This window comes from Cetorhinus maximus, chromosome 1, assembly GCF_964194155.1.
Source record: "Cetorhinus maximus chromosome 1, sCetMax3.hap1.1, whole genome shotgun sequence".
NCBI classification, from domain to species: domain Eukaryota; kingdom Metazoa; phylum Chordata; class Chondrichthyes; order Lamniformes; family Cetorhinidae; genus Cetorhinus; species Cetorhinus maximus.
Genome location: NC_135879.1, coordinates 17,848,512 through 17,875,781, shown reverse-complemented (window position 1 = coordinate 17,875,781; position 27,270 = coordinate 17,848,512). Strand labels below are relative to the sequence as shown.

Genomic DNA, 27,270 nt, shown 5'->3' with positions numbered 1-27,270 from the left:
GATATTTGATGCAATTCTCCAGCCCACTTTCATCAGCTTTGCAGGCAAAGTAGAGGAAGAGGGGTAATTTTCAACAATAACTTGTATTTACACAGCACCTTTCACATAGTAGAACATCCCAAGACCCTTTACAGGAGCATTATCGGACAAAATTGAATACTGAGACACTTAAAGAGATATTAGAACAGATATTAGACAGGCTTTGTCAATTGGGAATGTGCTTAGTGAGGGCTGATTTCTCTTTGAAAATCAATTTCTTGTTTAAATTATATTAGAAAATTTTATTTATAATAGCAGCAGAGACTTTCTTAGATTAGCAAACAGGCATGTGACTAAATAATTACTAATTATTTTCACCACATCTTCATTGGTTTACCTAACCTTCTAGAACTCATTTCAATATTGTAAAAATACCATTCTGATATTTGATTGGATGTCATCCTGTTCAAGAGTTCTTGAACAGTGTTCATGAAGTTGAGATGACAATGGAATGACACCTTTTTTCCCAAAATGTGGTAGGTGGATGCCTGCCAGCACCAATATGGCTTTAATATACTATGCAATGTACCAGAACTTTTCATGTCAATTTTCCCTTTCATCTTGATCACTAAGAATGCCAATTTATGTGTTCAATTTCCTTTGGGTTCTACTTTTAGCATACCAATTCAAATGTGTGCCATCTTAATGCAGCATAGTAAATGGGAAGGTTGTTAAAAAAGCATAGACAAGTATCTGTATAAATGAATTAATCAGTGGACTAATACTGCACATAAGCAAATTAATCTAATTTATGCCAGACTGTGCCAAATGTTCAGCAATATTATGCCAAGGGAAAGTCCCACCATAAGTTAGAACAAGACTGTTCAAACTCATTTTATGTAGGATTCTTACTGCTAAGAGTTTGTCTAGACTGCATTCAAACCTAGATCCCATAGTCAAAACTATCTTAACCACTGATTCCTTCTCCCCTGATGTCTTTATTTTCTTATTATTTTCTTTCATATTTCCTTTGTTCTTTTTTTCAATTCACTTGTTTGATGCCTGTTGTATATCTAAATATACACATAACAGGGCAGATGGTGTAAATGAAGATCCCTTGTTGCAGTTGGCATGATACATTATAAACCTGTAGGCACCTCTGTATGGCTGTTAGACTCCTGCTTCATAATCAATGGAATCGTTCCATTACCATCATCATTATCATTTCCTCAGCATGTATTTGCACAAAGGGTCTCTCGGAGAGGAGCCTATCCCTTTGATCCATTGCCAAAATTCCAGCCTGCGCTACCAAATGAGTTTTACTGACTCAAACTGGTAAAGATGTCTATTGAAGGGCCACATAATTCCCACCAGTGCACTGAAAATGTCTTAACTTCCGTGATCAAAGCACTTCAAGAATCTAGCAGCAGCTTCTCCACAATCAAATGTTTTGTGCAAAATGCTTCCCACAGGATTACAACAATGGGCAGCCCGAGACTCACTATGGCAGCTCATGCAAGAATATAGTGATACCAGTATAAGAAAAATATTTCAGTCTATGTCAACCAAGTGCTGTCTTGAGACCTGCTCAAATAGTTTTTCATCTTTTTTCCCTGGAGACATATATCCATTCAATATTTTCATATTCTCTGCAATAATTGTTCAAACTAACCTTAATCCCAGATAAGTTAAAGGAAGAATAACTACTTTGCCCCAGCAGAATTAGTAGGAAGCCATAAAGCTGAACATCTTTTCCGGACAGCGGCAACCTCAACTCAGCGAAACTGCATTCTCGTGTCCCATAATATTTACACCCAAGACCCAGGAAGTGATTGTTCTGGAAGTTTTTTTAATTCAATCAAGGGATGTGGGCATTGCTGGTGAGACCAGCATTTGTTGCCCATCCCTAATTGTACTTGAACTGAGTGGCTTGCTAGGCCATTTCACAAGGCAGTTAAGAGTCAATCACATTGCTGTGGGTCTGGATTCACATGTAGGCCAGACCAGATCATAATGGAAGATTTCCTTCCCTATAGGATAGTAGTGAACCAGATGGGTGAAGATTTTGATGATACAATTTGTATGTTGTTTCAGAATCCTGTTGTGGCTTAGTAGAGTGCTCATTGCACAAACATATGCATACAATCTTCTTTATCCGGTGATCTTATTGATTTTACTTGAATGTTCAAACCTGTGGTATGAGCAAATATGCTATGGCATTTCTATAGATTTAGAACTGCAGCTGCAGTTAATGATAAGCCTAACTGATTTAAAGAAACTGCTGCTCACCAAATCACTGATACTTTGCTATCTTACAATATCGAATATAAAACTTACTATCCAAAACATTGATTAAATATTCTGTGATGTTTGCTATATTATCGGTTCTGATATACCTTCCTACTCTTCAGTCTTTTTATAAGCAAACTTTTAAGATATAAGTAATAATTTGTAATTCTCAATGCCTTTGAGGTCTTTAATGCCATAACTGATCAGAGTTACAGAATTAAAAGTTGTGTCCATATTGAATCAGTGAATTCTAGAGAATCAATGAATTCTGTACATGTTACTGTAAAATTCTGGTGCAATATTCGGTCACGTCTACACACTCCCGACAAATATATGTAAGTGGATGACCTCAGTGCAGCACCTCCTACAGTACTAGCATGAAGTTTCATTTGCATTGCCCAACGTGATGACAATTATTATAAATCATTCTGAATGAAATTACCAAATGAACATGAGGATAGCAGGGAGACTGGGTGACAGAGTATATTAGTACACTGTCTTTTTACATCTGGCATGTAGGTTCAAATTCTGTCAGGCTGATGGAACAAAAGTTTTTCAATGCAAATTTTAACCCAGTTCCTTAATATAATACCTTAAGTGATAATCTTACACAGAAACAATGAGAAAATGCTCTTGTAGGAAATTGAAATCTCATAAGATGATATAGTGGAGGGTGCTCTTCTGTGATCAGAATTAAGGAATATTATCAAAGGTAGAGAGTGTAATATTCTGTAGCTAGCTGGTGTTTTTAAAGGTGGCATTGGTTGCCTAAAATTGGAAATTGCTATATTCCCGAGTGCAAATATATTTTACTTTTAAAGGCATTTTTTAAGTATGTAGGTATTTTTGTATCATGTACTTATGGAAAGGAAGTGGTTAAGCCATCAAACCTGATTTCACATACTACCATTAATTGCCATCAGACAAAGGATATCAGTTCAGTTGTGCAAGTTGGATTCAAACCAAGAACCCTCTTAGGGAATGGATGACATTTTAAATTACCCTGCTGTCCAGGGCCCTTGCTATTGTTTCATTTGCAAACAGGTACTGAAACAAAATTAAAGGTTTGTTGCACTTGCAGACTTGCTAAGATCATGAATACAAAAAGTGTGAGAATTTGGAAATTTTGGCGGTGTCACCTTTGGAACAAGAATAACTCAGATATGAAGGAAACCAAAGCAAAACATGTGACCCAGGTCACAAATAGTCAGCCTGAGCATCCATGGACCAACAAAGAACACAGGCAAATCCTCCCTTGCTACACCATGAGATACAACAGGCAAAATTTAATGCCTATGGTGAGTTTGGAGGTGGGGAGGGGCTTTAATCGGGCTAGTGGGGGTGAGGTGGGGAGCCTGCTGCCTTCCCACCTCTGCCCTGATTAAGCCTGGGGGGGCCTGGTCACGGACAGGCTTCCCACTCCAACACCAATTGAGACCCCTAAGTGGGCCATTAATGCCCACATAAGGACCTCATCCCACCATTGCTGGTATTCAACAAGTGGCCGGCGGGACAGCCATCTTTTGGATTTGCTTGCAGTCTCCTTGCGGTTGGGGGTAGTAGGGGGAAGTGTGGGGGCAGTCCCTTGTTGTCAGATAATCTTTGAACTTTTATTGTGCTAAGCACAAACATTTGAAAGATACTCTTGTTTACTTTTCACCAGGCTATATCTTAAGGTCCTGCTTAATTCTCGAGAGTAATAACATTTTGGAAAATATTTGCATTTCTAAGGCAATGATGAGACAGAGAAGAGTAAGGATCTAATACAAGCAGACCTGAAACTGTTCAGACAATTAAATACATACTTGTTTAACACATTTCCTTGTTCCTTTGCTGTCACTCAATACTTTTGGAACTTGGATTTTATCAACTGCTCACTAATTATGTTCAATGTTTTAGGATTATTTAATAATCAGTAAACATTATAATTATTTCATAGCTTTTATTTAAAATATTTGATCAGATAAATAAACAGAATCACTTAATGCTCACAAAAACTAAATGTAAAGTCACCTTGGCATTCTTCTCAATAACACTAAGTTTGTGTTTAAATTGGCAATGAGGTCCCTAAAAACTGTGCTGACAATATGGTAACTCCATTTTAATTGTTTTCATTTGCTGTTAATATTTGATGTCATTGTGCAATTAATGTTGTGCACAGGTTGTGTTTCTCCTAAATTTTCGAGCAAGATATCAGAAAAACAAAGTGGATCATTCACAAGTAGATCATCAGGGCACATGTACAAATACTCTGTTTCTAAACTGGCAGGCATCAGCTGCCACAATGTTGAAAGGGATCAGATGTTGTCAGTGTACAGCCAGAGGTCTGATAGGGCCATCTTCCCTCCCCACCCACCCACCCACAATGCAAGGGATCATAAACCCATAGTACACCATAAAGGATCATACACCTCCACTAGTTTACCAGGAATCAGGCACCTTGACTGGATTCCTCAAGATCTGTTCCTGTTCCCTCGGCAGAAAGAGACACCAGAAAAGCAGCTGGGAAAGGTAACGTAGTTATTGACAAAAAACCAACAGCTCCCTTCAGTGACACAATCCATACATGTGAAACATTAGCTGTTTTTGCTGCTGGCGGCAGGGTTCAGATTGGACATTTATTCTTCTACGCATGGTCATCACAATATAACAAGGTAATTCCATTACACATGCACATTACAGCTCCATTTTGAAGACACAGTTATGTCCAAATCCAAAGTGATTTGAATGGGGCTAAGTTCAGGATAAGTTGCATATAGAACAAAAATAATCATGTTCAGTCATTTCACAAGTGACACTCCTGTCCCTGTTATACACCATTTATAGTAACAAACAAAAGTTCATCAACCCAAAGAACGGTCAGTCCAGTTTATATTTATACCATCAGAAGCAAACCAAGCTATCCATGCTGAATGAACACCTGAAATTCCTCTAGCCCCGCGTCTTAACTGAGAATGCGGCTAATGTAAACCAGCAGCCATTTTTCTTTGTTGGATTCCCCACGGAGCCCTTAAATAAAGTCTACATTTGTAACCGTTACTCCTGATCTACCACTCATCACCACGTCTTTCCAGGTCGTGTTGAATTTCCCATTCTGCTGCTCTCCTCGGTTATGCATCAAGGCAAACACGGCGATCGTGGTCTTGCGCAATTTGCGCATTCGCACAGCACGAATATGTGCATAAATCCAAAATGCAATCTTTATATTGCAATAGCTCACCACGTTGCGATGATGCGGTTAAGGAGAAAGAACGAACTTGGATTTACACAGTTGCTGTGCCATCATTGTTAAACTACAAAGGCATAAGCAGGTCTGGCAACCAAGTGTGAAGAGGGCAACGGAGATAACCTTTCAAATCAATGGCCTTTTATCGATTACCCCCTATGAAATGTAAACCCTGTTTCTCTCTCCGCAGATGCCGCCAGGCTTGCTGAGTATTTCCAGCATTTTCTGTCTTTATTTCAGATTTCTCGCACCTGCAGTATTTTGCTTTTGTAAAGACAGACAGATTTGCATAAACGTGCACGCAACTCTTCCAAGACAGCATAACCACTGTGAATGAAATGTATCCAAACTCGCAGCTTTGTCATGTACTGCCCAGAGCTGAAGCCAGAAGATGTCGGTATAATTGATGCTGTACTTTCTCTGGTATGAGGCGTGCACTTATAGAGTGGTTTCGCTCAGATACGACACAAATATATTTCACGCACACTGAACTACCTTGAGCGCAAAAACGGCTATTATATATAGGCAATGGGCAGGTATTCTTCAAGCATAGTTGAAATAATGCTAATATTCATTTCTGAGAATAATATGAATAGATAGAAGATGTAACCACAGTGACAAGGGAGCTAACAGAGCACCAGGTGATGAACTGTTCTGATTAGTGGTCAGTGTTTTTTTTATCATTACCAAATATTCAAGGAAAGTAATGTTTTCAAACAGAGAGTTGTTTTATCTCATCCCCTAGATAAAAAGCAAGCTTTAATTTGAAAAGTAGTGTTGTAGATCTACAGGCTGCTCGATTTTCGAGTTGTTTGAGAAAAATGTGTGTGAGCAAGTCAGGCAGCTGCTCTGTACACCTTTGAGCCCCATGTGTGTTGCACATAATTGTCTTGTAACGAACAGCCTTCGGGGTCACCTTTAATGTTTAATGCTCTTTTTTGTTCTGCAGAAGCTTTCTCGGGCAGCTCGAACTGGACGGCTAATAAGATCCAGACCCAAGCAGGGCAGTCCCCTGTTAGAACTGGTAATAGGTACACTCGTGCTAATAGAGCAAACAGTAAATCACCGAATCTGAACGTGTCCAAGCCTTAGACAGATTCCGCACTCCCACCCCCTCACCTCCTTTTGCAACTTCCATTAATAAGGAACTATCACGCAAATGACATAAATTGGACACGGCCACACTTCAGCAGAGTAATGTTGCGGGCACGAATCTGCGTTGTGTGTGTGTATAGAAAAAGTGCCCGGCAACAAAGCTTCTTCCTGTGCCCCATTTAGAATAACTCAAGCTCCAACACGGTGGCCATGAAAGTAAGAGTTCGCCCAGTTAGACATCGATTTCCTAAAGGTGCTTCTCCTCGCGCGCTTTCCTTTAAACGCTTTGATCACAGATGCTATTAGTATGTAGGAATATTTTGTAGTCTCGGTGACGGGGGGGGTGAGCTTTTGGTGGTTGCTGAGTTGGAAACAGAACGAAAAAGCGACCGAAAAGGAACAAGAGTTGGAGCATCACATTTGTATCAGGAGAAATCGGGAGTGCAAAAATATTTGTTGGACTTCCAGGGACAATCCGAAGGATTTTTTTTTTCACGTGTGTCACACTCCGGATTCTCTTTCATCTTACATTTGATCATGCAGATGTAGAGCCTTGCCAGTGACAGGCGAGAGGAAGTCACAGAAGCCACAAGTGTGTACACTGAGAGCCATTACATATGTGTGACTGGGGGACAATAAAGTGGGCTTGTAAAGTAAAACAGTTTTTAAATGGTGCTGCCTTTAACATGTCACATATCATAACATATGTTCAACAAACATTAAATTTGAGAATTTAAAACTATTACCATCAGTTTGATAGAACAAGAATTTTATAAAGACATATTTTCAAAATCTCTCAGTAACTAAATATCACTAACTCCAGCTGGGCTCTGCTCAACTGAGGAGCATGTTTAGCAACTTCGCATTAACAGATCATAATAGTAGCCAGAGGTAACTCATTATACAGTTCAGATTTGGCACTGCTTAACACGAAATTCGTTGCCTTTTTAGTGAACCGCGTATATCATTCCTGGCTTCATTGAGCTACCCAGTGCTCCGGGGCAGCGGAGTCGGGGGTGAGGGGGTGGGTTGGAGATGGGAGGAAGTGCAACTCCAGCAAGGAAACATAGACATGGATGAAGGCACATGTGGGGAGGGAAACGGAGGGGGACGTGCTGAGCTAAGTGTCCGTTCAATTCCCAGAAGTGTAGCTGACACTCCGCTGAAGGCAGCTTGTTCCTCCGCACAGAATAAAGGCACTCCCGGCGTTTGAAACCCCGGCTATTTGAAACTGTTCTAAGTTGTTCAGAGTTACATTATTTTAAATGATAAATGTTTACAATACTCTGCATGGTTTCTAACGCTCCTATAATCAGGTATGTTCTCGGCCAGGGAAAGTAAATTGGAAGTCAGTAGTGTACAGCAGCCGCTTATCTATGGACCCTATTTGCACTTTCTTATCTAGGATTGTAACTTACTGTTTTGCAAAGCTTGAAATCCGCAGGTTTACATTGAAAGGGCTGACAGGTAAAGATCGCCGCTCGTTAATAATCCCTGAAAAGTCATTTCATATAAATCTTTTCGTGGAGGTGGACAATCAGAATACAATTCTGGTAGCTGTCCTGTAGTCTGGCGAGCAGTCTTGTTACAAAAAGCGTATTTGCCTCACGATGGGCTAAATCCGGTTTACTTTTATTCCTAAGTGCATTTATTGTTATTTTGACACAGATTCCACCATTTACATCCGCCCTGGCCGTATAGAAAAACAGGGGTACGGGGTGAGCGCGGCGCATACAGAAAGGCTGGGAGTGACGGGTGCAGAGCCGTTGATGTAGAGAGGGGGGTAAATGCAGAGAGGCAGGGGAAACTGGGCAATAAAGAGACACAGAAGCGCAGAGACAGGGGAGAAGAACACAAGACCTGGGAACACAGGGAGAAGAAGGGCCCACAAGAATAAAAAATGTTCAGACTTTATACGTTCAAATCCATTAAAGAAATACTTGAATTTTTAGCGCCTTTCACGACCTCGGGTATCTCAAAGCGTTTTACAGCCAATGGTGTGCGATTGAAATGTAATGTCGCTGTTATAATGTAGATAACCATGTATCAATACTTATCTTGCAAAATGACTGAGGACAGTGGTATTAGTCGCTCTATGACTTAGTGGCTGTAATAGATTCGTAAGCCAAGCCTTTATCATTAAGCACAAAATATTATCACTTCTATTAAATAGAAAGCATCAGAAGTATCTTAATATATCAGCAACTAATTCGAATATCCCGAATATTCTTAATTTCAAATGAACAATGGTGCTCTGGAAAGGCGTAGGCAGACCCTGGGAGGTGGGGGTGGGGGGGTGCTCATTTCTATGGTAAAACATAACGTTCGTTATCCCACAAACTTTTAGAATGCTCCCTGGAATTTAAAATACGCGTTGCGATGAACAGAGACAACGGGACACGGCTACGCAGCAATACAGTTTACAACTTCGGCTCTTAGTGCAACGAAATATTTCTATTAATATGAATTGGTCATTGCAAACAAGCGAGGAATTGCTAAAGGCGACTCGACCTGAATGAAACATTACCTCTGTTTCTGCCCACAGGTGCTAACTGACCTGCTGAGTATTTCCAGCAACTTTTTTTTTCGACGTTTTTATTTAAGAAATTGCTTTAGTCTGCGTGTTCCACAGAGATAACAACTGTCCCTCTAAACGAGATTCTGTATTTTAACTTCATAAGAAAGGTGCTTTATAAGGTTCCGGCTCAATTTAAAATTCAATGACCCAAAATAAAGTGTATACTCCCGTATGCTTTTGTGTGGGTCACAGGTTTTGTGGTGTGATGTGATGACATGGAAACTGGTCTAATATTCTGAAATAAAGGCTCTGATGTTACCTCATCGACCTGAACTGTTAATTGTGTTTCTCCTTTCACACAATGCTGCCTGACCTGTTGTGTATTTCCAACTTTTTCTGTTTTTTTCTAATTTTAGTCGATCTCACAGTGTACCTAATGTTAGCTATAATCCTGGGATATAAAGGTAAACTGTTGCCCGCCCGAAGAATTCAGAATTGACCTAAACCCATGCCATAATATCCAATTAAAAGATTTGAGGCTATTATACAGGCTATTAGCAGAAAAATAATCCATTAAAGGAGATATTTAAAAAAAAACAGAAAGTGCTGGAAAAACTCAGCAGGTCTGGCAGCATCTGTGTAGATAGAATCAGAGTTAACGTTTGGAGTCCAATGTGACTTCTTGGGAACTCTTTGCTTCCGCTTTACTTTTATCTGAGATTAGAAATATTTGAGAAATTGGCTAGACCCACCTGGGGTACGTTGTATAGTTTTGGCGATCTGAGCTATACAGTGGTAAGCAATGAAGTTAAAAGCAAAATACTGCGGATGCTGGAAATCTGAAACAAAAACAAAAATTGCTGGAAAAACTCAGCAGGTCAGACAGCATATGTGGAGAGAAAGATAGAGTTAAAGTTTCGAGTCCATATGACTCTTCTTCAGAACTAAAGAGAAGTAAGGATGTGGTGAAATATAAAAACAAAAAGCTAAAAGCTACTGCGGATGCTGGAAATCCAAAACAAAATAAAAACAGAATTACCTGGAAAAACTCAGCAAGTCTGGCAGCATCGGTGGAGAAGAAATCAGTCAACGTTTCGAGCCCTCATGGCCCTTCAGCAGAACTGAAGCATAGTTTCAACAAGGGAGAAATATAAATTGGTTTAAGGTGGGTGGGGGGGAAGAGACACATTGAGGGTGTGGTGTGAGCAGATAATCAAAAGATGTCAGAGACAAAAGGGTCAAAGAGGTGTTGAAGGTGGTGGTCTTTGTCTGAGAAAAGTGCTAATTAAGAATGCAAGACAGGATATTCAAAGTACAGCTCTAGTGGGGGTGGGGTGGAAAGACTAAATGTTTTAGTTTTAGATTTAAAAATAATGGAAATAGGTGGGGAAAGAAGAATCTATATAAATTATTGAAAAAAAATGGCGGGTGGGGGGGGGGAAAGAAACGGGGTGGGGATGGGGGGAGGGGGAGTTTAAGATCTAAAGTTGTTGAATTCAATATTCAGCCCAGAAGGCTGTAAAGTGCCTAGTCGGAAGATGAGGTGCTGTTCCTCCAGTTTGCGTTGGGCTTCACTGGAACAATGCAGCAAGCCAAGGACAGACATGTGGGCAAGAGAACAGGGTGGAGTGTTAAAATGGCAAGCGACAGGGAGGTTTGGGTCTTTCTTGCGGACAGACCGCAGGTGTTCCGCAAAACGGTCGCCGGTCGACCAAACGCAAACTGGGCGACCGTTTTGCGGAACACCTGCGGTCTGTCCGCAAGAAAGACCCAAACCTCCCTGTCGCTTGCCATTTTAACACTCCACCCTGTTCTCTTGCCCACATGTCTGTCCTTGGCTTGCTGCATTGTTCCAGTGAAGCCCAACGCAAACTGGAGGAACAGCACCTCATCTTCCGACTAGGCACTTTACAGCCTTCTGGGCTGAATATTGAATTCAACAACTTTAGATCTTAAACTCCCCCTCCCCCCATCCCCACCCCGTTTCTTTCCCCCCCCCCACCCGCCTTTTTTTTTCAATAATTTATATAGATTCTTCTTTCCCCACCTATTTCCATTATTTTTAAATCTAAAACTAAAACATTTAGTCTTTCCACCCCACCCCCACTAGAGCTGTACTTTGAATATCCTGTCTTGCATTCTTAATTAGCACTTTTCTCAGACAAAGACCACCACCTTCAACACCTCTTTGACCCTTTTGTCTCTGACATCTTTTGATTATCTGCTCACACCACACCCTCAATGTGTCTCTTCCCCCCCACCCACCTTAAACCAATTTATATTTCTCCCTTGTTGAAACTATGCTTCAGTTCTGCTGAAGGGCCATGAGGGCTCGAAACGTTGACTGATTTCTTCTCCACCGATGCTGCCAGACTTGCTGAGTTTTTCCAGGTAATTCTGTTTTTATTTTGTTGTGGTGAAATATATACTGTTTAAGAGGAGGTGGGACAGGCGAAGCTGGATAGAAGGCTAGTGATAGGTGGAGGCAAAGGAGAGATTGCAAAAAATGTAATTAACAAAAGGTCGAAGGGGTGTTGATGGTGGTGATACTGGCTAAAGGAGGTGCTAATGGTTACATTAAGAGTAGAAAGCAGGATGAGCAAGTGACAGATGGCCTTAGTGGGGGTGGGGTGGAGGGAAGGGATGGTGTGGGAGAAAAGATCGAAATAGGCTAAAAGGTGGGGATAAAACAATGAATGGAAATAATTTTTTTAAATAATAATAGAAATAGGTGGGGAAAAAATATATATGTAAAATTTAAAAATAACTATTTGAAAAAAGGGGATCAAAAAGGGGGTGGGGATGGAGGACAGAGCTCATAACCTGAAGTTGTTGAACTCAATGTTAAGTCCGGAAGGCTGTAAAGTGCTTAGTCAGAAGATGAGGTGCTGTTTCTCCAGTTTGTGTTGGGCTTCACTGGAACATTGCAGCAGGCCAAGGATGGACATGTGGGCATGAGAGCAGGGTGGTGTGTTGAAATGGCAAGCGACAGGAAAGTCTAGGTCATGCCTGCGGACAGACCAAAGGTGTTCCACAAAGCGGTCACCCAGTCTGCACTTGGTCTCTCCAATGTAGAGGAGACCCCATTGGGAGCATCGAATGCAGTAAACGAAATTGAGGGAAATGCAAGTTTGAAAGGAATGTTTGGGCCCTTGGACGATGAGGAGGGGGGAAGTAAAAGGGCAGGTGTTGCACCTTCTGCATTGCATGGGAAGGTACCATGGGAGGGGGTTGAGGTGTAGGGGGTGATGGATGAGTGGGCCAGGGTGTCCCAGAGGGAAAGGTCCCTATGCAATGCCGACAAGGGGGTGAAGGGAGATGTGTTTGGTGGTGGCATCATGCTGGAGTTGGTGGAAATGGTGGAAGATGATCCTTTGAATGCAGAGGCTGGTGGGGTGAAAAGTGAGGAGAAGGGAGACCCTATCATGATTCTGGGAAGGAGAGGAAGGTGTGAGGGCAGAGGCGCGGGAGATGGGTCAGACATGGTTGAGGGCCCTGTCAACCACCGTGGGTGGGAAACCTTGGTTAAGGAAGAAGGAAGACATGTCAGAAGTGTTGTTTTGGAAAGTGGCATCATTGAAACAGATGCAACGGAGGTGAAGGAACTGAGAGAATGGGATGGAGTCTTTACAGGAAGCAGATGTGAGGAGCTGTAGTCGAGGTAGCTGTGGGAGTCGGTGGGCTTGTAATGAATGTTGGTGGACAGTCTATCACCAGAAATTGAGACAGAGAGGTCAAGGAAGGCAAGGAAAGTGTCAGTGATGGACCATGTGAAAGTGATGGAGGGGTGGAAATTGGAAGCAAAATTAATAATTTTTTCCAGGTCCGGACGAGAGCCTGAAGCGGCACCGAAGCAGCAATCGATGTACCGGAGAAAGAGTTGTGGGAGGGGGCCTGCGTAGGGCTGGAAGCAATGAAGTTAATTCTGGTAAGTGTGATCATTGAAGGTAGCAGGATTCTCAGGGGAAGGAGAGAGAATTCGAGCCAGCTGTCTTTGGAAAGAAAGTTGGAAATTTTCAAGATAATTGGGGGACGTTGGCAAAACTGATCAGGGGCCACCGATTAAAAATTAGGATATTGAAGTAAGAGGTTAAACGGGCGGAACAGTTTCACCCAGAGGGTAATAAAACCGTGGAATCCGGACACCTGAAGCATAAAAAATTGAGATCATCGTTAGGTGCATTTTGGGGGAGGGTGGGGATAGAAGGATATAGTGAGAAGGCAAGTAGCTAAAGTTAATCTATGAAAGGAGATGGAATTGAAGATGTACTTCTGAAATTCTCGTAAATAATAACTCAATCTCATGAATCTGTACGTGTTCGCTGCTCCACTATGTCAACATATGCATATATTTTTTTAAACGGGGAAGAAACGACAGGGGGGATGGAAACAGCGAGAAATGAAGCACTCTGAGAATCATTGAAGAGCAACGTTGAAAATGAAAGTGCTCTACTTTTGCACGGCAGGTCGTCTCAGAACCCTGGTCCTCTCTGATGTTACCTGCAGCTAACGGTGGATACCGGATTGCAGCCTGTATTCCTATCAGTTGGTTATGTCAGGACCCTATCTACTGTAGGACCCTATCTACTGTTGACGTCAATCAAGAGGACGTTAGATTAGGGAATTATTTTCGAATAGATCACCTCTGTCCTCATTGGAGCTGGAGCGCACTAACCGATAACGTGGGGAGTGTTCTCCCCCTTTTTAGTGGGAGGTGAAATTAATATGTCCTGGTTCCACACCCTGATAAATTCTGGCTCTGGGTATATAGCATTTTTGTGATCATGTAAAACGGGTTCGGGTACACGTCAATACTAAAATGCGGTTTAATTTAGCAGCTTGATCCTAATCAGACTGTCCAATACATTACAGCCAAGCAGCATCGAGACTTTGCGAAGAGGCTGTCCCACATCCCTTAGGCCTAACCACAGTTGACCAGGCTGGGGAGAAGCCACGTTGAAAAAGGGACAAATGTGCTCAGAGGATGCCTGGACCTCCTGGACACTGCACTAAGGAAGTTTGGAATCTTCTGAGGTTATAAGAAATTAGAGCCTTTCCCGCTCTGACATTTCAAAAATATCCAGGGAAGGAATGTAACGAATGTAAGGAATGTATCCAGGAACGCTCCCTGGTCGATAAGAGGATTCGCAAGTCACGGTATAACTCCAGTCTTGGCTGTAATTGGCACTCACCAGATACCAATGCGTGACCATTAGACAAGTATAACTGCAACCTAGCAAAGCTAGCAGCTCCAAAGTAATTTTTTTTTAAAACGCAAGATTATACAACTATACAAACGCCCATAATAGATCCTATTATTATCAATTATTAGACATTCGCTGGGTTATACTACATGAGGTTCTGTTCTATACTAATAACATTTCATATGCTCGGACTAACTATATATATATTTGTATAAAATACATACGCACATTTATATATAGGATACATATATTATATATATAATTATATAATGTAATTTGTATGTATACACAAACTATCACTACTACTAAATTCCTGTCGGTCAGCTCAACAATAGCGATGGAATAAATGTGTATCTATTTGAGTCTGTATATATAAAGTGCAATTCCTGGAATAACATAATACATAAATGTTACATGTTTCAAATATTGTATTTAAATATACACGTTTGTTAAAATATGTAACATGAGGAATTTGGAGCTATTTAATTAAATTAAATCATGTTTGTTACATCAAGCTGTGATAGAATATTTAGTAACAATTTTATATATATATAAAACTGTCCAGGAACAGAGCAGTAAAACATTTTCACGTGGGTCGTTGCCTTGGCTTATCCCCCTTGCATAGTAAAGCAGTACTGAGAACTGAGCTACTTACTAACAAATCAAGCAACCCTTCTGAACTGCGGCAAAAATCGAAAAAGGATGGAATGCATGGGTAATATTTTACTTACACTGACTAGAGGTATAGTCTTCTAAAATACTCAATGTTTTAGGAGAGGACTTGCGCTGAAAATGGGCAGGAACGATTCTCCTGACTAACTGCAGAGGGTGCAAGAATTCTCCAAACACCAAATGGCGGGATGGTAAAAGGCGATAAAGGGTTAACGATTCCAGCATTAGTATATATCTGTAGATGATATTTAAAATAAATCTCAAGTACGCTTTTATAAATTTGAAATACAGTACGTCTTCGCTCCTAATTTTTACGATGATGTTCATAGTTTCATATCTAAGATGGCACCTTGTTGCTGTCAGGCTTTGAGTTCTCAGGGTGCTGACTTTGAAAGTTCCGACAAAAAATCTTTCAAGATTATTTTTGATCACCGGGGACTGGGAAAATAGTATTTAAAAAAAAAATATGGGGGAGGTTTGGTCTTTGTATCACGCTTTAAGATTCTTAAAGAAGATATATAGAAAGGGAAATAGTAAATCTACTCGCAAAAGTCAGAAAGATTGTGGATCAATGCTAATGGAACGCTAAGAAGACTGGCCTGAATCTCTATATTAAACAGATGACATCGGAATCCCTGAAAACGCACGGATTGTTCCACAACCTCGAACAGCTCCTAGAATTCTCATCACAAGGACGGCGTGCATTTATTTCTTAAAAGAGAACCCAGAGGGTAATGGACAGAAGATGTCTTTAGTATTTATTTTGTTGTTCACCGAAGCTTTTCTCTCTCTCTAAATGGCCTTTGCCCACGTTTACAGTGGTACAATAAATGACACATAAAATAAAATAAACTTCGTTATGGCTAATTTGACATGGACCAAGCAATTTACAAGGCAACATGACACGTTACATAAATCTGCTGGAAACTTGAGTACAATTTGGTACAGTTCTACATTACAACAGGCTGCACTGATCGCAGTAACAATTTCACAGCTTTATTCAACAAATATGTATCACACGCACAAAGAATATTAATTTAAAAAAGCCTTTCTCCTGTGACTGGTATAGCATTCGAATCTCGGGTTCGTTCACAAACAAACTCGAAGTACCAACCTGTTAATTTGTTCCGAAAGTGGCGATCTATATATTTCAGAATAAAAATGCAGAAAGATTTCAAAAAGGCGGTCCCACTAAATGATATAGCCACACTCCAGGCAAGAAGTAGGTCAGAATTTGTATTTCGTTTTACTTCATGAGTATTCAAAGTTTCTTTATATCTTACATAAATACATTGGGCCCATTCTTGTTTGATTATTTTTCACAGTCATTTGTTATTATTTCCCCCAAGGCCTGGTAGCCTCCTATTCATATGTTAAAATATCCCTCTCCTTAAACGTTAGCTAATATATGCAAACATGACTGATATTTCAAATACTGACATTCTGCAAACGCTTTTTTTTAATTAATTCTATTGCCTGTATTTGCGTCATCGGGCTTGTTGGTACTTGGAGATTTTCGTAATTTTAATAGTTATGGTGCCTGTTTTCGGATCTCTAACAATTATTTCAGTTTTAAGAGCTCTCAGGACTTAAAGAGTAAATATTCAAAAATATACATATATTTAATTCGCTAGAAACGAGTCTTGGACGTTCGGACTTTGAGGGTGCCATTAAACAAGTTCCCCCCACCCCCCCCACCCACCAAAAAAAAAGTCGGACAGTCTGCTAAAGTTACTAGAATTTGAACGCCTTTACTCAATGCTGGGATACTGCGAAATTAATCTAAGGAGAGCTCAATTAAGCGAGGTTTGCTGCTTCGACTTCCCATTTCAGTCACTGAACAGCTAACCACGAAATTTCATACACTTTAACCTCCAAGCCGGCAAACTGATTGCTGTTCAAATATCTGTGCATTTATAAATTACCGTATCAGTTTCCAGATTTTGAAATAATTAGCTGCCATATAAAGTAATTTGAAAACAAAGCCCAAGTTTTAGTCAGGGATATTGAATTGTTTTATATTTTCCTCCCTTAATTAAAACCTCTTAGATATCGAATATCTGGGGGGGGGGGAGGGGGGGGTGGTGAAATACGATTTGGGTGTTTAGCGGATGAACGAGATATGTTTTGGGAACAGCAGCTAACTGGGTGAATAAATCGAGCGATGTTTGTCTTACATCAGGTCTGAAGTAATATTTTAATAATTCTTCGAGAGTTACTGACTGAGTTGTATATGAGCTCTCTAAATGTCACTGACACACATTTTGCACTTGCTGCTTGAGGTCTCTCAACCTAGAAGCTGACAAGAGTAGCAACAAGTATAGGAACATGTCCTTTTATGCCTATTTCCTTTTAATGGCCACATCGTGTTGAACCGATTGCACCTCGCTCATATGTGAGCTTACAGGAAACTCTCGTGCACTGATCCCTAATTGCAACAAGTACATTGCGCGTTGCTTGCGAAAACGAAAGTGATGTGCGGGAATGTGAAGTCTGCCGCAAGTTCTATAGAAAAGCAACTCAGTAAACAAAAGTCGGTCCTTGTGACTGGAATGTGATCCGAGTTGAAAGGAATAAAGACAATTGCTTCTCCATCGATCAAAACATAAGAGCTTGATCTTACCTCCACCTGGCCTTTGTAGTTTGATTAAGTGTGCCTGCCCTTTGAATTCACCGGCTACAAAAGCTCTTGGCCTCGTTCAGACAACCGCGTTTTAACCCTTTAATCACTGAGCTGTTCCCAGAGGCCGCCAAGAGCTCGAAGAAACGTTAACTGGCCTTAAAAATAGAATAGAGCGAAGGTTGACTTTTGAGCAGCGTGACATCGATGCTAAATTAAATCGGCTCTCGAGTGAACCTGATAATTCTGGAGAATAAAATTCTAATATTTTTGCTAAAGTAAAAAATATATACAAATATCGATAATTAACATGAAGGGAGCAAAAACAGTGAGTGACACACTGGCAAGATGTAGGCTTAACAGTATTTAGTGAGCTAATTTGGTTAATGTCCATCAATGTGTGATTTTTAAAAAAAAAATGTTTATTAAATGTCTGTTGGCCAGGCTGAGTGGCGCCATCATACTTCTGTTTGAGGCAAACACGGATTCTCACTTCCAACTACCCGTTGAGATCCTTGAAAGGTAAAAAAAAGTGAGGGTTTTTTTTTGTTTGCTGTTTAACCTCGGGCAAGAGAGAAAAAATAAAGGGGCGATCACCCGTGAAAAGGACCGGCAAATCTCTGCTCTTTTGTGTGAACTTGTCTTTTCAGCCCGAGCGTTCATCCGTATGATTCCGAACTTATTGTCATTACTTACTTATTAATTGTTGGCATATGGGGTGTAATTGAGCAGTGAAACTAGCCTCCGGGGTAAAAAGAAAGCGAAGAGGCTTCAATAATGTCACATTTTCTTCCGAGTTTGTCCTATGATTTGGGAGCCGCGGACCAAGGCTTTTTAAATGGAAGACTTGAGATCAAAAGCAATGCTGGGGCGGGCTAAAGGGATGTCGGATTGGCGCGCCGCGGCACAGGGACTTCGATGTTTGTCTCTCACCCACCCCCACCCCCCCAAGGCCATTGTAGTATTATATTAAAAGTCGGCAGGGGCGATGGACATGGGGTTCACTGCCTCATCCCCACCCGTGGAAAAATCGGTGCCTAAACGATAAGTGGGACTTTTGCTCTTGGATTTTTTCCCCCCTCGAAGTTAAAAGGGACTCTTCTGGATCCTGTTTTGCATTGCAATGGTCAATAATCCCAACAGAGCCCTCAAAATGCCTTGCCATCGGTAACTCTCAAGGACACAATCATGGCTAACTAACTAATGAATCTGTTGAAACTTATTGTCCTTTAAGAGAGTCTGATCTCTGCCCTTCAGCATTACTAATAAGGAGGTATTCAGGGCAGAGTTAAGTGGTATAGCCATAGTTTTAGTTTGAGAAAGGCAAAGTACGGTCCGGAAATAATTCTGTTGTCACCGGATTTCATTAAATCCCATTATTCGCGGTAGGAAATGAGCCCAGAAATATAAAGGAAACGTTACTGAGCCTCTAGTGGAAGGGGGAAAAGTCAGTCCAATTTTTGGAATGATAAAAGGTTCCGCTTTGCCCCCAGCTACAGTCAAACTGGAGCCACACTGCGCCTGCAGAATATTGATTTTCTCGCTTGCTATTGCTTTTCTTGCTTGGCTCATTGCCGCAATTATTTGTCAATGACTTCCCTCAGCTAGAGAGCGAAGAAAGATAAAAAAGCTTAAAAGATTAAACCACCAGAGTCCCATCCGAAGGGTCAAAAGGAACAAAAGTCCTGGTCACTTGTATTTTCCCCTCTCTGGGAGGGTGAAAGTAGAGGTGGGACGGGTGAATAACTGACCCTTCAGCACTTGCATGACCGAAAGAAAAAAACTGGCTCATTTGGGCGAAGATGAAGTCGACACCGTCTCTTCGTATTAATTATTGGCTCGAATATGCCCCTCGCTTATAACAGAAAGATAGAAGCTGACGGGCTGGTGCTGGGGTGGGGGTGGGGGCGGGGGTTATTGATTAAATTGAATCCTCCATAAACTATAACGAAAAGTCAAGTGGGCCTGTTCACATCATAGAACAAAAAGAAATGTGAATCTGCCCCCACGAAACCGCTTGGACATAATCACTTTAAGCTAATCGTATATTAATAACCAGAGAACGACTCTCTTTAGGTTGTTTTACAAAGTCCAGAAGCACTTCAGATTCGTGAAACGCTGACCCTCTGAGCACGCCGGCGCCGACGCAAGAATCTACAGCGAATTCTTACCTACAGCTGTAGAAATATTTCAGTTACTGGCAAATCAATAACGACAGTGAAAATACACGGCACAAACAAAAAACGAAATCCTCAGTGCATAAGAGAAGTGTATTATTCAATTTGTTCCGTTTCAGTCTGTCCATGCCTCTAAAGATTTTTAAAATTAGCTCGAATTTAATTGATTTTGAATAATTGGCAGGACGGAAAATAAAAACAATTGCGGTTATTTCTAATTCATTTAGAAACAATCCTGTAATAACTACTGGCGGAAATCTAGCATGGGACAGGTAGAACTGTTTCCTTACATGTAAACAAAGGATGGCGTTACTGAGTAGTACTATAGAGAGGCAAAAGTCAACAAGCCAAATCTTGAGCTAACATCAGACTGAATTGCCACATCGATTTCAGTGTAAATTTCTTATAAACGATTTCAAATAAAAACGCTATCAGCTTAAGAAACTACTTGAAACACTTACATTTATTTAACAAATATATGCATAATATAAATGATAAAACTTCAAATATACAGTATATTACATCGTACACAAACACCCTTCCAATGGGGAGTCTTTGCAAAACAGACGGGGGAAGAAAAGTTCAATAGAATTTCTGTTTTTTTTTAAAGAATACTTTCTTTCCCTTCCCTCTCGGTTCCTTTTCAAGCTAAATGATACATACTATATCCGACATGAGCAGCATATAGTCCAACTGGAGATACGGGTAGAGTGGGTCTGTGGAAGTGGTGAGAGGCTCCATAAAGAGATGTTGCAGGGACTGGGGAACCGATGGGGAAACTAATGCCAAAAGCAGGTGGCAGCATGGGCTTAGCTGCCATTTTCAATTTCTCCAGCTCGGCTTCTTGCAGTCGTTTGGCCTTCGCCCTGCGGTTCTGAAACCAGATTTTCACCTGAGTCTCTGTTAAGTTGAGGGAGCTGGAGAACTCCGCTCTCTCGGCGATGGATAGGTACTGTTTTTGACGAAATTTGCGCTCCAGGGCCAGTAACTGCGAGGTGGTGAACGGAGTCCTGGGTTTGCGGTTGGTTTTGTGCTTCCTGAGAGTACAGGTAGGAGGACTCATTCGTCCTAAAACAAATACAAACATCAGTTAATTACATTTTCACTTCCCTCCCCCTCCACAAACAGTTATCTTAACACTTACGACTCAAATAGCTTTAACATTTGAAAAGACACAGGAGCGAAATCTCCAATGCAGCAGAAACGTAAAGCTGTAACTATCCCATAAAGTGCGGTGCGGTTTGACGGCTGGGCGCTGGGACTTGGATACCGAGACATTTCATGCTACACATTAGGGTAATATTACTACAATCTAGACTAGGTGTAAATAAACAGGCGCCAAGTGCCGGGTCTCACTTACTGGGCGGCGGGGAAAACCGGGAATCTTGCATCCAGGGCGTCCGTTCTTGCCGCTCGCCGCTCTCCGATTTGACAAGCACCTCCTCAGAGATTTTTAACAGTCCCTCCACGGTGTAGGAAGTGTTGGCCGCCAGCGGACTGGCTAACGTCTCCTGCCCCGCGATTCGGGGGCTCAGGCTCTGCGAGGTGCCCACCAGCGGACCTCCCTCCGGAGCGCAACTGTCTCGGCTGGGCTTCCTGTCGGACATGAGCGCCTCCACACTGAAAGGCAGCAGCGCCTTGGGTCGGTCCATCTCCTGGTCGGCCGCCACCTTCGCATTCGCCAGGGAGCGGGGCTCGTCGCTTCTCACGCCGCCAGTCGTCACTTGCAAAGCACTCATGACAGAACAAGGGGCCATATAGAGTCGATCCCTTTCGAACTGGAGCATTAACCAAAAAAAAATATATACAACCCCCCTCCCCCCCCAAACCCTGATCGCCCTGCCCTACCCTGCCGTCCGCGAGTCAAAACATTCCCAACTTCCTGATGCCACTCGGCTCCGGGCGTTAAGAAGCGAGACTTCGCTGGGAGCTGTCCAATCAACACCTCCAGGGGTGGGTCTGCGAGCTGCTATTGGCTGGCTCGCTGTGCCCGCCATCAATAATCTTTCGAAATAAATTAGCACTTAATCTGATTGGCCACTTGCTGGGAAGAGTTTATTGATAGCTGCAGGGCTCTAATCTCGTATAAACACAAGTGCCCGGCGAGCAATTTTAGGATAATTATCTGGTTGGGGGAGGCGCAGTGACAGCGAGTTCAATTTCCCTTTTAACTGAAGCCATACAAGCTTTGGGGAGGGTGGGGGGTGGTGCAGGGGAATAAGTTTACATGGAAATTAGTGAAGAAATAAATCGGAAATTCAAGCCTTTCTCCCTCCCCTCTCAAATAATAATCGATTCTAATCACTCTTTTCTCTCTCTGGAGATTCTCTCTGCCTTTGTTTCTCCGGGTAGCATCGACGCTGCTAATTGTGACGATCTGTCACGATTAGTCAGTGCCTTTAATAGGCAGACAAGTTATGTTGTTCTTAGGCGCCAGCGGCGGCGCGATCAAAGGCACCAACTTCATGGAGCGCATTGAAAAGTTACTCGGCATCAAGAGAACAGCCCGCCTCCGCCAGCCCGCCCTAGCCCTAGGACATCAGACCATTGAGTTTTAAAATGATGGCTCTTAGGCGATCGCACGCCACTTTTGAGGAGGTTGGACAATAATTCCATGTTAATATTATAAAAGAAGTGCAGCGACACTTTAAACACATCAGCCTCAAGAATTCATTTCCAATTTTACACTCGATGCAGGCTATATATATAAAAGTGTGTATGTATATATATAGATATAGATGTATATATGCACACAGGTCTCCATGCCTCGAAAGAACATTTCCAATGTTATAATTAAATTCAATGCATTGTGTGTGTCAGTTTTAGGCAATGATCGCATTTTACAAAAAGGTCCGATTTAAATAATGTTTTCTCTTCCCCCCCCCCGCCCCCCCATAGACATTACATTTCTTTGGCGTGACTTATGCGTTCCTTAGGTTCCCGCAGTCTGTAGTAATTTTACTACGACCGGCTAAAGGAATGCACAACCACTTCTTCTTCAAGAAACCTAGCGAAGAAATTCCAGGCTGACATATGTGGTTATAGGGAGTTGGTACTCGGGTTAATCTTTGCATTAGAAATATGGCACGACAGTGAGCCGTGACATTAGATAACAATATTGCGCAATTAGCATCGCAAACAATGCGTTAAATATAATGAAGGTGGCAGACTAAGAGGTATTTTTGTTTTATCTTAATTACAACACAACCAGTACCCTTTGATGCCGGGCAAGAGGGGAGCTGGGAGCCGCTAGAGGGATGTTCCTCTGTCATTATTAAACTCAAATTAGTGGATAGAGATGGGAACTTTCCTAATGGAATTGGAGACAGGACAATTCCTGTTTGGATTTTTCTACGGGGGCAACAGACCAAAACTATCCTTTGGGGGCGGTATAATATTCGGATGGAAACGGTTAAGCATTCCCTCAGGCGGACATACCCAGCACGCCGATCACTATGTTATTTACCACGAGAAGTCCCTAAAGAAATGTTGATGAAATTATATATCTTACATGATCTGCTAACCTTATCTTCAATAGTTATGTACTTTATCCGAGAGTTTTGCTTTTCTATATATAAAAAAAAGGTTTATTGGACATGTTTCACCAAACACAGGGACCCCTAACAAATGCGTCAGCAATAATGCGCCAGAGATGAACCTGGAAGGAGTATTCACCCAGTCGTTTGAGACTCATTTAAATCCAAACCCACGCATGCAACAAAACGGATACCGTTCCCTTTAAAACTGGAGTTCAACCCTTTGGAGTTCGAATCCGTGAAAGGAATGCAATATTTCAAGTCCCCCAAATTAATTTGATCGCGAAATTATGATGCACTTGGAGAAGATGAAAGAAAGAAAAGGCTGGCCGTCTCCTCCAAGATCTATATAATTATAGATAATATATCCTATTTCAAAGCAATTAGTTCAATCAGGCGTAACGAGGCACTTTGCTGCCAGAGAGTAACAATGCCTTACGGTTATTTAAGCTTCAAGATGTCAAGCATACTCTCAAACGCTCTGTGGTTTACCCAGGCACTGCTGGGGGAAATACCAATTCAAACGTTATCCTGATAAGATTTTCTGGTTTAAGGAAGGAATAACATACACAACAAACACACCATTTCAGCCTTGCTTTATACAAACGCTCCACTTCATGTTAATTTAACGACAGGGAACATTAAAGAATTACTTGTGGGTTGAAGGATGGGAGATTTCATGCTTTGTATAATTTACTGGGCGCGCAAACGGGGCAGAGCTATGATTATAAATGAAAATTAATAAACAAGCTGCGCCTTTAATTTACACAAGACGGTCCTGATCTTTTTTTTGTAACGTAGTAATTACAGTTAAATAAAGCTGGATTGCAGAGTTTCTTTTAATGTCCCGGGCTCTGTGATGGATTATAGACAAATGATACATTTGATCTTAATTTATCAAGAGACTCGAAGCAAACACTTTCCCCTCCTATTGCTTACACTCATTTACAAAAAGAAACCGGAATTCACAAACATAGTAATTAGTTCTTTCTCTGAAGTAAAAGTAAACATAACATCTATGATCGAGATAACGGTCAATGCCGAATCAAGTGAAAATCAATCTCGCTTTATCATTTTCACATCACCACACGATATTAAAAAAAAGGGGGGGAGAAGCTGTGTTTCCCCACTACGTCTCTTGGACACACTTGTATAAACACATCCATTGGCTTCATTGGAAAGCTAGAAGGATGGTAACTAGAGGAGACTAAATGAACGTTTGTTGTGGGGGTGTGTGACAGGCCAGTGTAGAGCAATTTAATTCAAACAGTCCCCATTACTTAGTTGTGCGCGCACACATACACACGTGTGTGTGCTCCCGGAAGGACAGACACCGGCGGTTCTGTTAGTGATACCTCACAAATCCCTGTTCTTTCATATTTGCCAACCAACTTCAAGGCTTTCACGTTTCTCCCAGTTAATGTCAACGCCAATTATTTAACTTTGCACATTAAGCATTTGAAGTTCCAGCGCCGTTTCCGCATCAGAATAAAATCTGACTGTTTTGGTATTTATTTTAATCCGATTAATCGTCTGATTTTTTAAAGCCTCTTTAGTACTGATCGCTTCCCTGCTCTTTATAAAGCAACATACGGCAAGATTGTGCTGGGAAGAAGACTGGTAAAACTGACATAGCAATCAAGGGGTTAAAACAGTAAATAGCATCTTCAAAACAAGATTTGTGGACACTCAATATACAACCTCTCGACCTTACGCACACCTTTAACGATAGATGTGCAATAGGGGACGTTATTACTTCGCTTATTTTAATCAGGATGAAAGGGATCAGTGATCTTCCCCACAGCGACTGTTTAACTGTCATTTCTTTCAAGATGACCACAGTACAGTTCCTGATCCAAACTTCAGTGCAACATAAAATAACAGGGTTACTTCTGACGTCAGTATAATTTGAAGTAGCCGTTCAAATTGGAATGCAAGGACAAGTAATTCGCAAATTTGTTTTCATACTTAAGATTCTTATTACAATGCTTCCACCCGTCTAATGAGGTGTCTGTGCTTCATTTCTGGACCCTAAAATTACCTCATCTTTTTCCTGGTTTACATACATATTCCGTGCGTCCTTGTGTCCAGTAATTAACGCAAGAAAGCATACACACACACACGCTATCATTGAATTGCTGCATGAAAGAGTTAAGACGCTTTACGTCTTAATGATTCCATACAAAATGACAAGCAACATTTTTAGCATCGTCTGACGGTAATTAGAAGCTGGGTCGAGGCTTTGAAGACATGGCTGCAGAGGCCGATAAGCCAAACACGACTTCTCTGTCACTTGAGATAAGTGCCCGGAAGTGTAATTTAATATATTATGATTACATAAATAGTAAAGCATAAATGCTTGAACTATACTTCCCAAATATCCCTCACAAAAATAATCTTCGCTAATGTATTTAACGTTTACACCGTAATGCCATACGAGCGAACTCATATGAGGCCACGATTTTGGTTATAAAGTTTTGACCAAAAGGCCTTCGGAAGCGTTGATTCATCGCTCCCTCTTTCGGAGGCTGACAGGTCTTGGTGGGAATAATCTACATTTTCAGTTTCTCTCCTCGCCTGATACGATCAAAAATTTAAAATCCCTATAGTATTATTCCCAGAGAAGCCAGAAAGAGTATATTTCCTGTAGTTTTTTTAAAAACTACATTTTAAAAGGGATACGAGGTGCCACTTCACCTCGCGGCAGCCATAGTTATTGCAAGATGCTTATCAAGTAGTGGACCTGGTTAATACCAAGCACAACATTGACATAAAACAGTGGTTACTCTGTTTAGACTATTAGGTATATACTGTAGATTGGTGCTGGTAAATATGAATTATTGGGGCCCCATTATATCTCCAGGGAAATATAATGTAAACATTTTATGCGATTCCAAACGCTTATAATATTCTTAAGTCTTTCCCAATTTGTTATTTAATCCATTAAAAGTTTGCCAGACGCCACCGTTTGCAACAGAGTTTGGCGGGCGAGAATCCCTGAATCAGCTAACGGGTTACAGGAGAAATGTCTGCAATATTTAATATAGTTTTGTGCTGTTTGGGTTATTTGATCACTGGCGTTGCTGTCATGTGTAAAAATGACACGAACTCGTCGCTTTCCAAGTCGAGCCCGCCATCACACAGGTTTTCATATTCCTATTTAACCCTTTGATCGCAGGAAGGTGAGAAATCATTAATATTGAGTTAGTCAGCAATTTTGGACGCTATCTTTCCAGAGCATTGTTTTTTTAAAAAAATATATACACAGCCTGGCTAGAATGAACGAAATTAATTTTAAAATTAGTTGTTTTTAAAAAGCATCCTGTGATCAAAAGTGTTTCACATTTTAAAATGCATTGGATATGTTGATACCGCATCACGATTTTAGCGCTGTATATAGATAGAGCAACTGCTGCATTTACTAAGATGCCGTTAACAAGTCACACCCTCCTCTTTCTCGCTTAATCTATCAGCTATTAGTGATCATTACTGAGTACAGCTGCATTTAGTGATTCACTTCCACTGTACAGACCATTACACATAACATTATTTCCTCCTACAAAATTTATAGTGGAGCATTCTTTTCTCCATTAGCACAGAATGGGAGGCAGATTACGCTGCCAAGTAAGGTTATGTTTTCCACCCAGTATGCCGATAACAATAAACCAAGGGAGGCTTCTGCCAACCCCACGGATGCACTACAAGCTGAAACAGAGAGAAGTACAGGCTAGTCGGTAAGGGCGGATCAGGTGGCACAGAAATGCAGAGCGTCGCTTGTAATGGAGCACATTCGTTTTGAAAGTTTAACAAGTATCGTGGCGATCAAGGAACGATTGAGATGTGCACGGTCATTAATTACTCAATCAGACCCAGCACTGTTTTGTGGGTTAGTTCTTTCCAAGTGCTTCTATTTCTGGCATGTCTTGCATGTGTGGTTTTTATATGACATCAGAA

General features: G+C 41.3%; 1 protein-coding gene across 1 annotated transcript; it reads right to left on the bottom strand.

The window, feature by feature from the left end:
* Positions 1-20,225: 20,225 nt before the first annotated feature.
* On the bottom strand, positions 20,226-21,663 carry msx1a (muscle segment homeobox 1a). The gene is made up of 2 exons (XM_078543747.1): positions 21,141-21,663; positions 20,226-20,848 (listed from the first exon to the last, which is right to left on the bottom strand). The coding sequence occupies exons 1-2, from the start codon at positions 21,565-21,567 to the stop codon at positions 20,424-20,426; spliced, it is 852 nt and encodes a 283-aa protein (XP_078399873.1). The 5' UTR covers positions 21,568-21,663; the 3' UTR covers positions 20,226-20,423.
* Positions 21,664-27,270: the final 5,607 nt, after the last annotated feature.

Excerpts from the sequence above, each read along its gene's own strand:
- msx1a (XM_078543747.1), bottom strand. The coding sequence starts at position 21,567 with ATGCTCCAGTTCGAAAGGGATCGACTCTATATGGCCCCTTGTTCTGTC. Across the intron at positions 20,849-21,140 it reads CCGGTTTTCCCCGCCGCCCA|GACGAATGAGTCCTCCTACC; the intron begins GTAAGTGAGACC and ends TATTTGTTTTAG.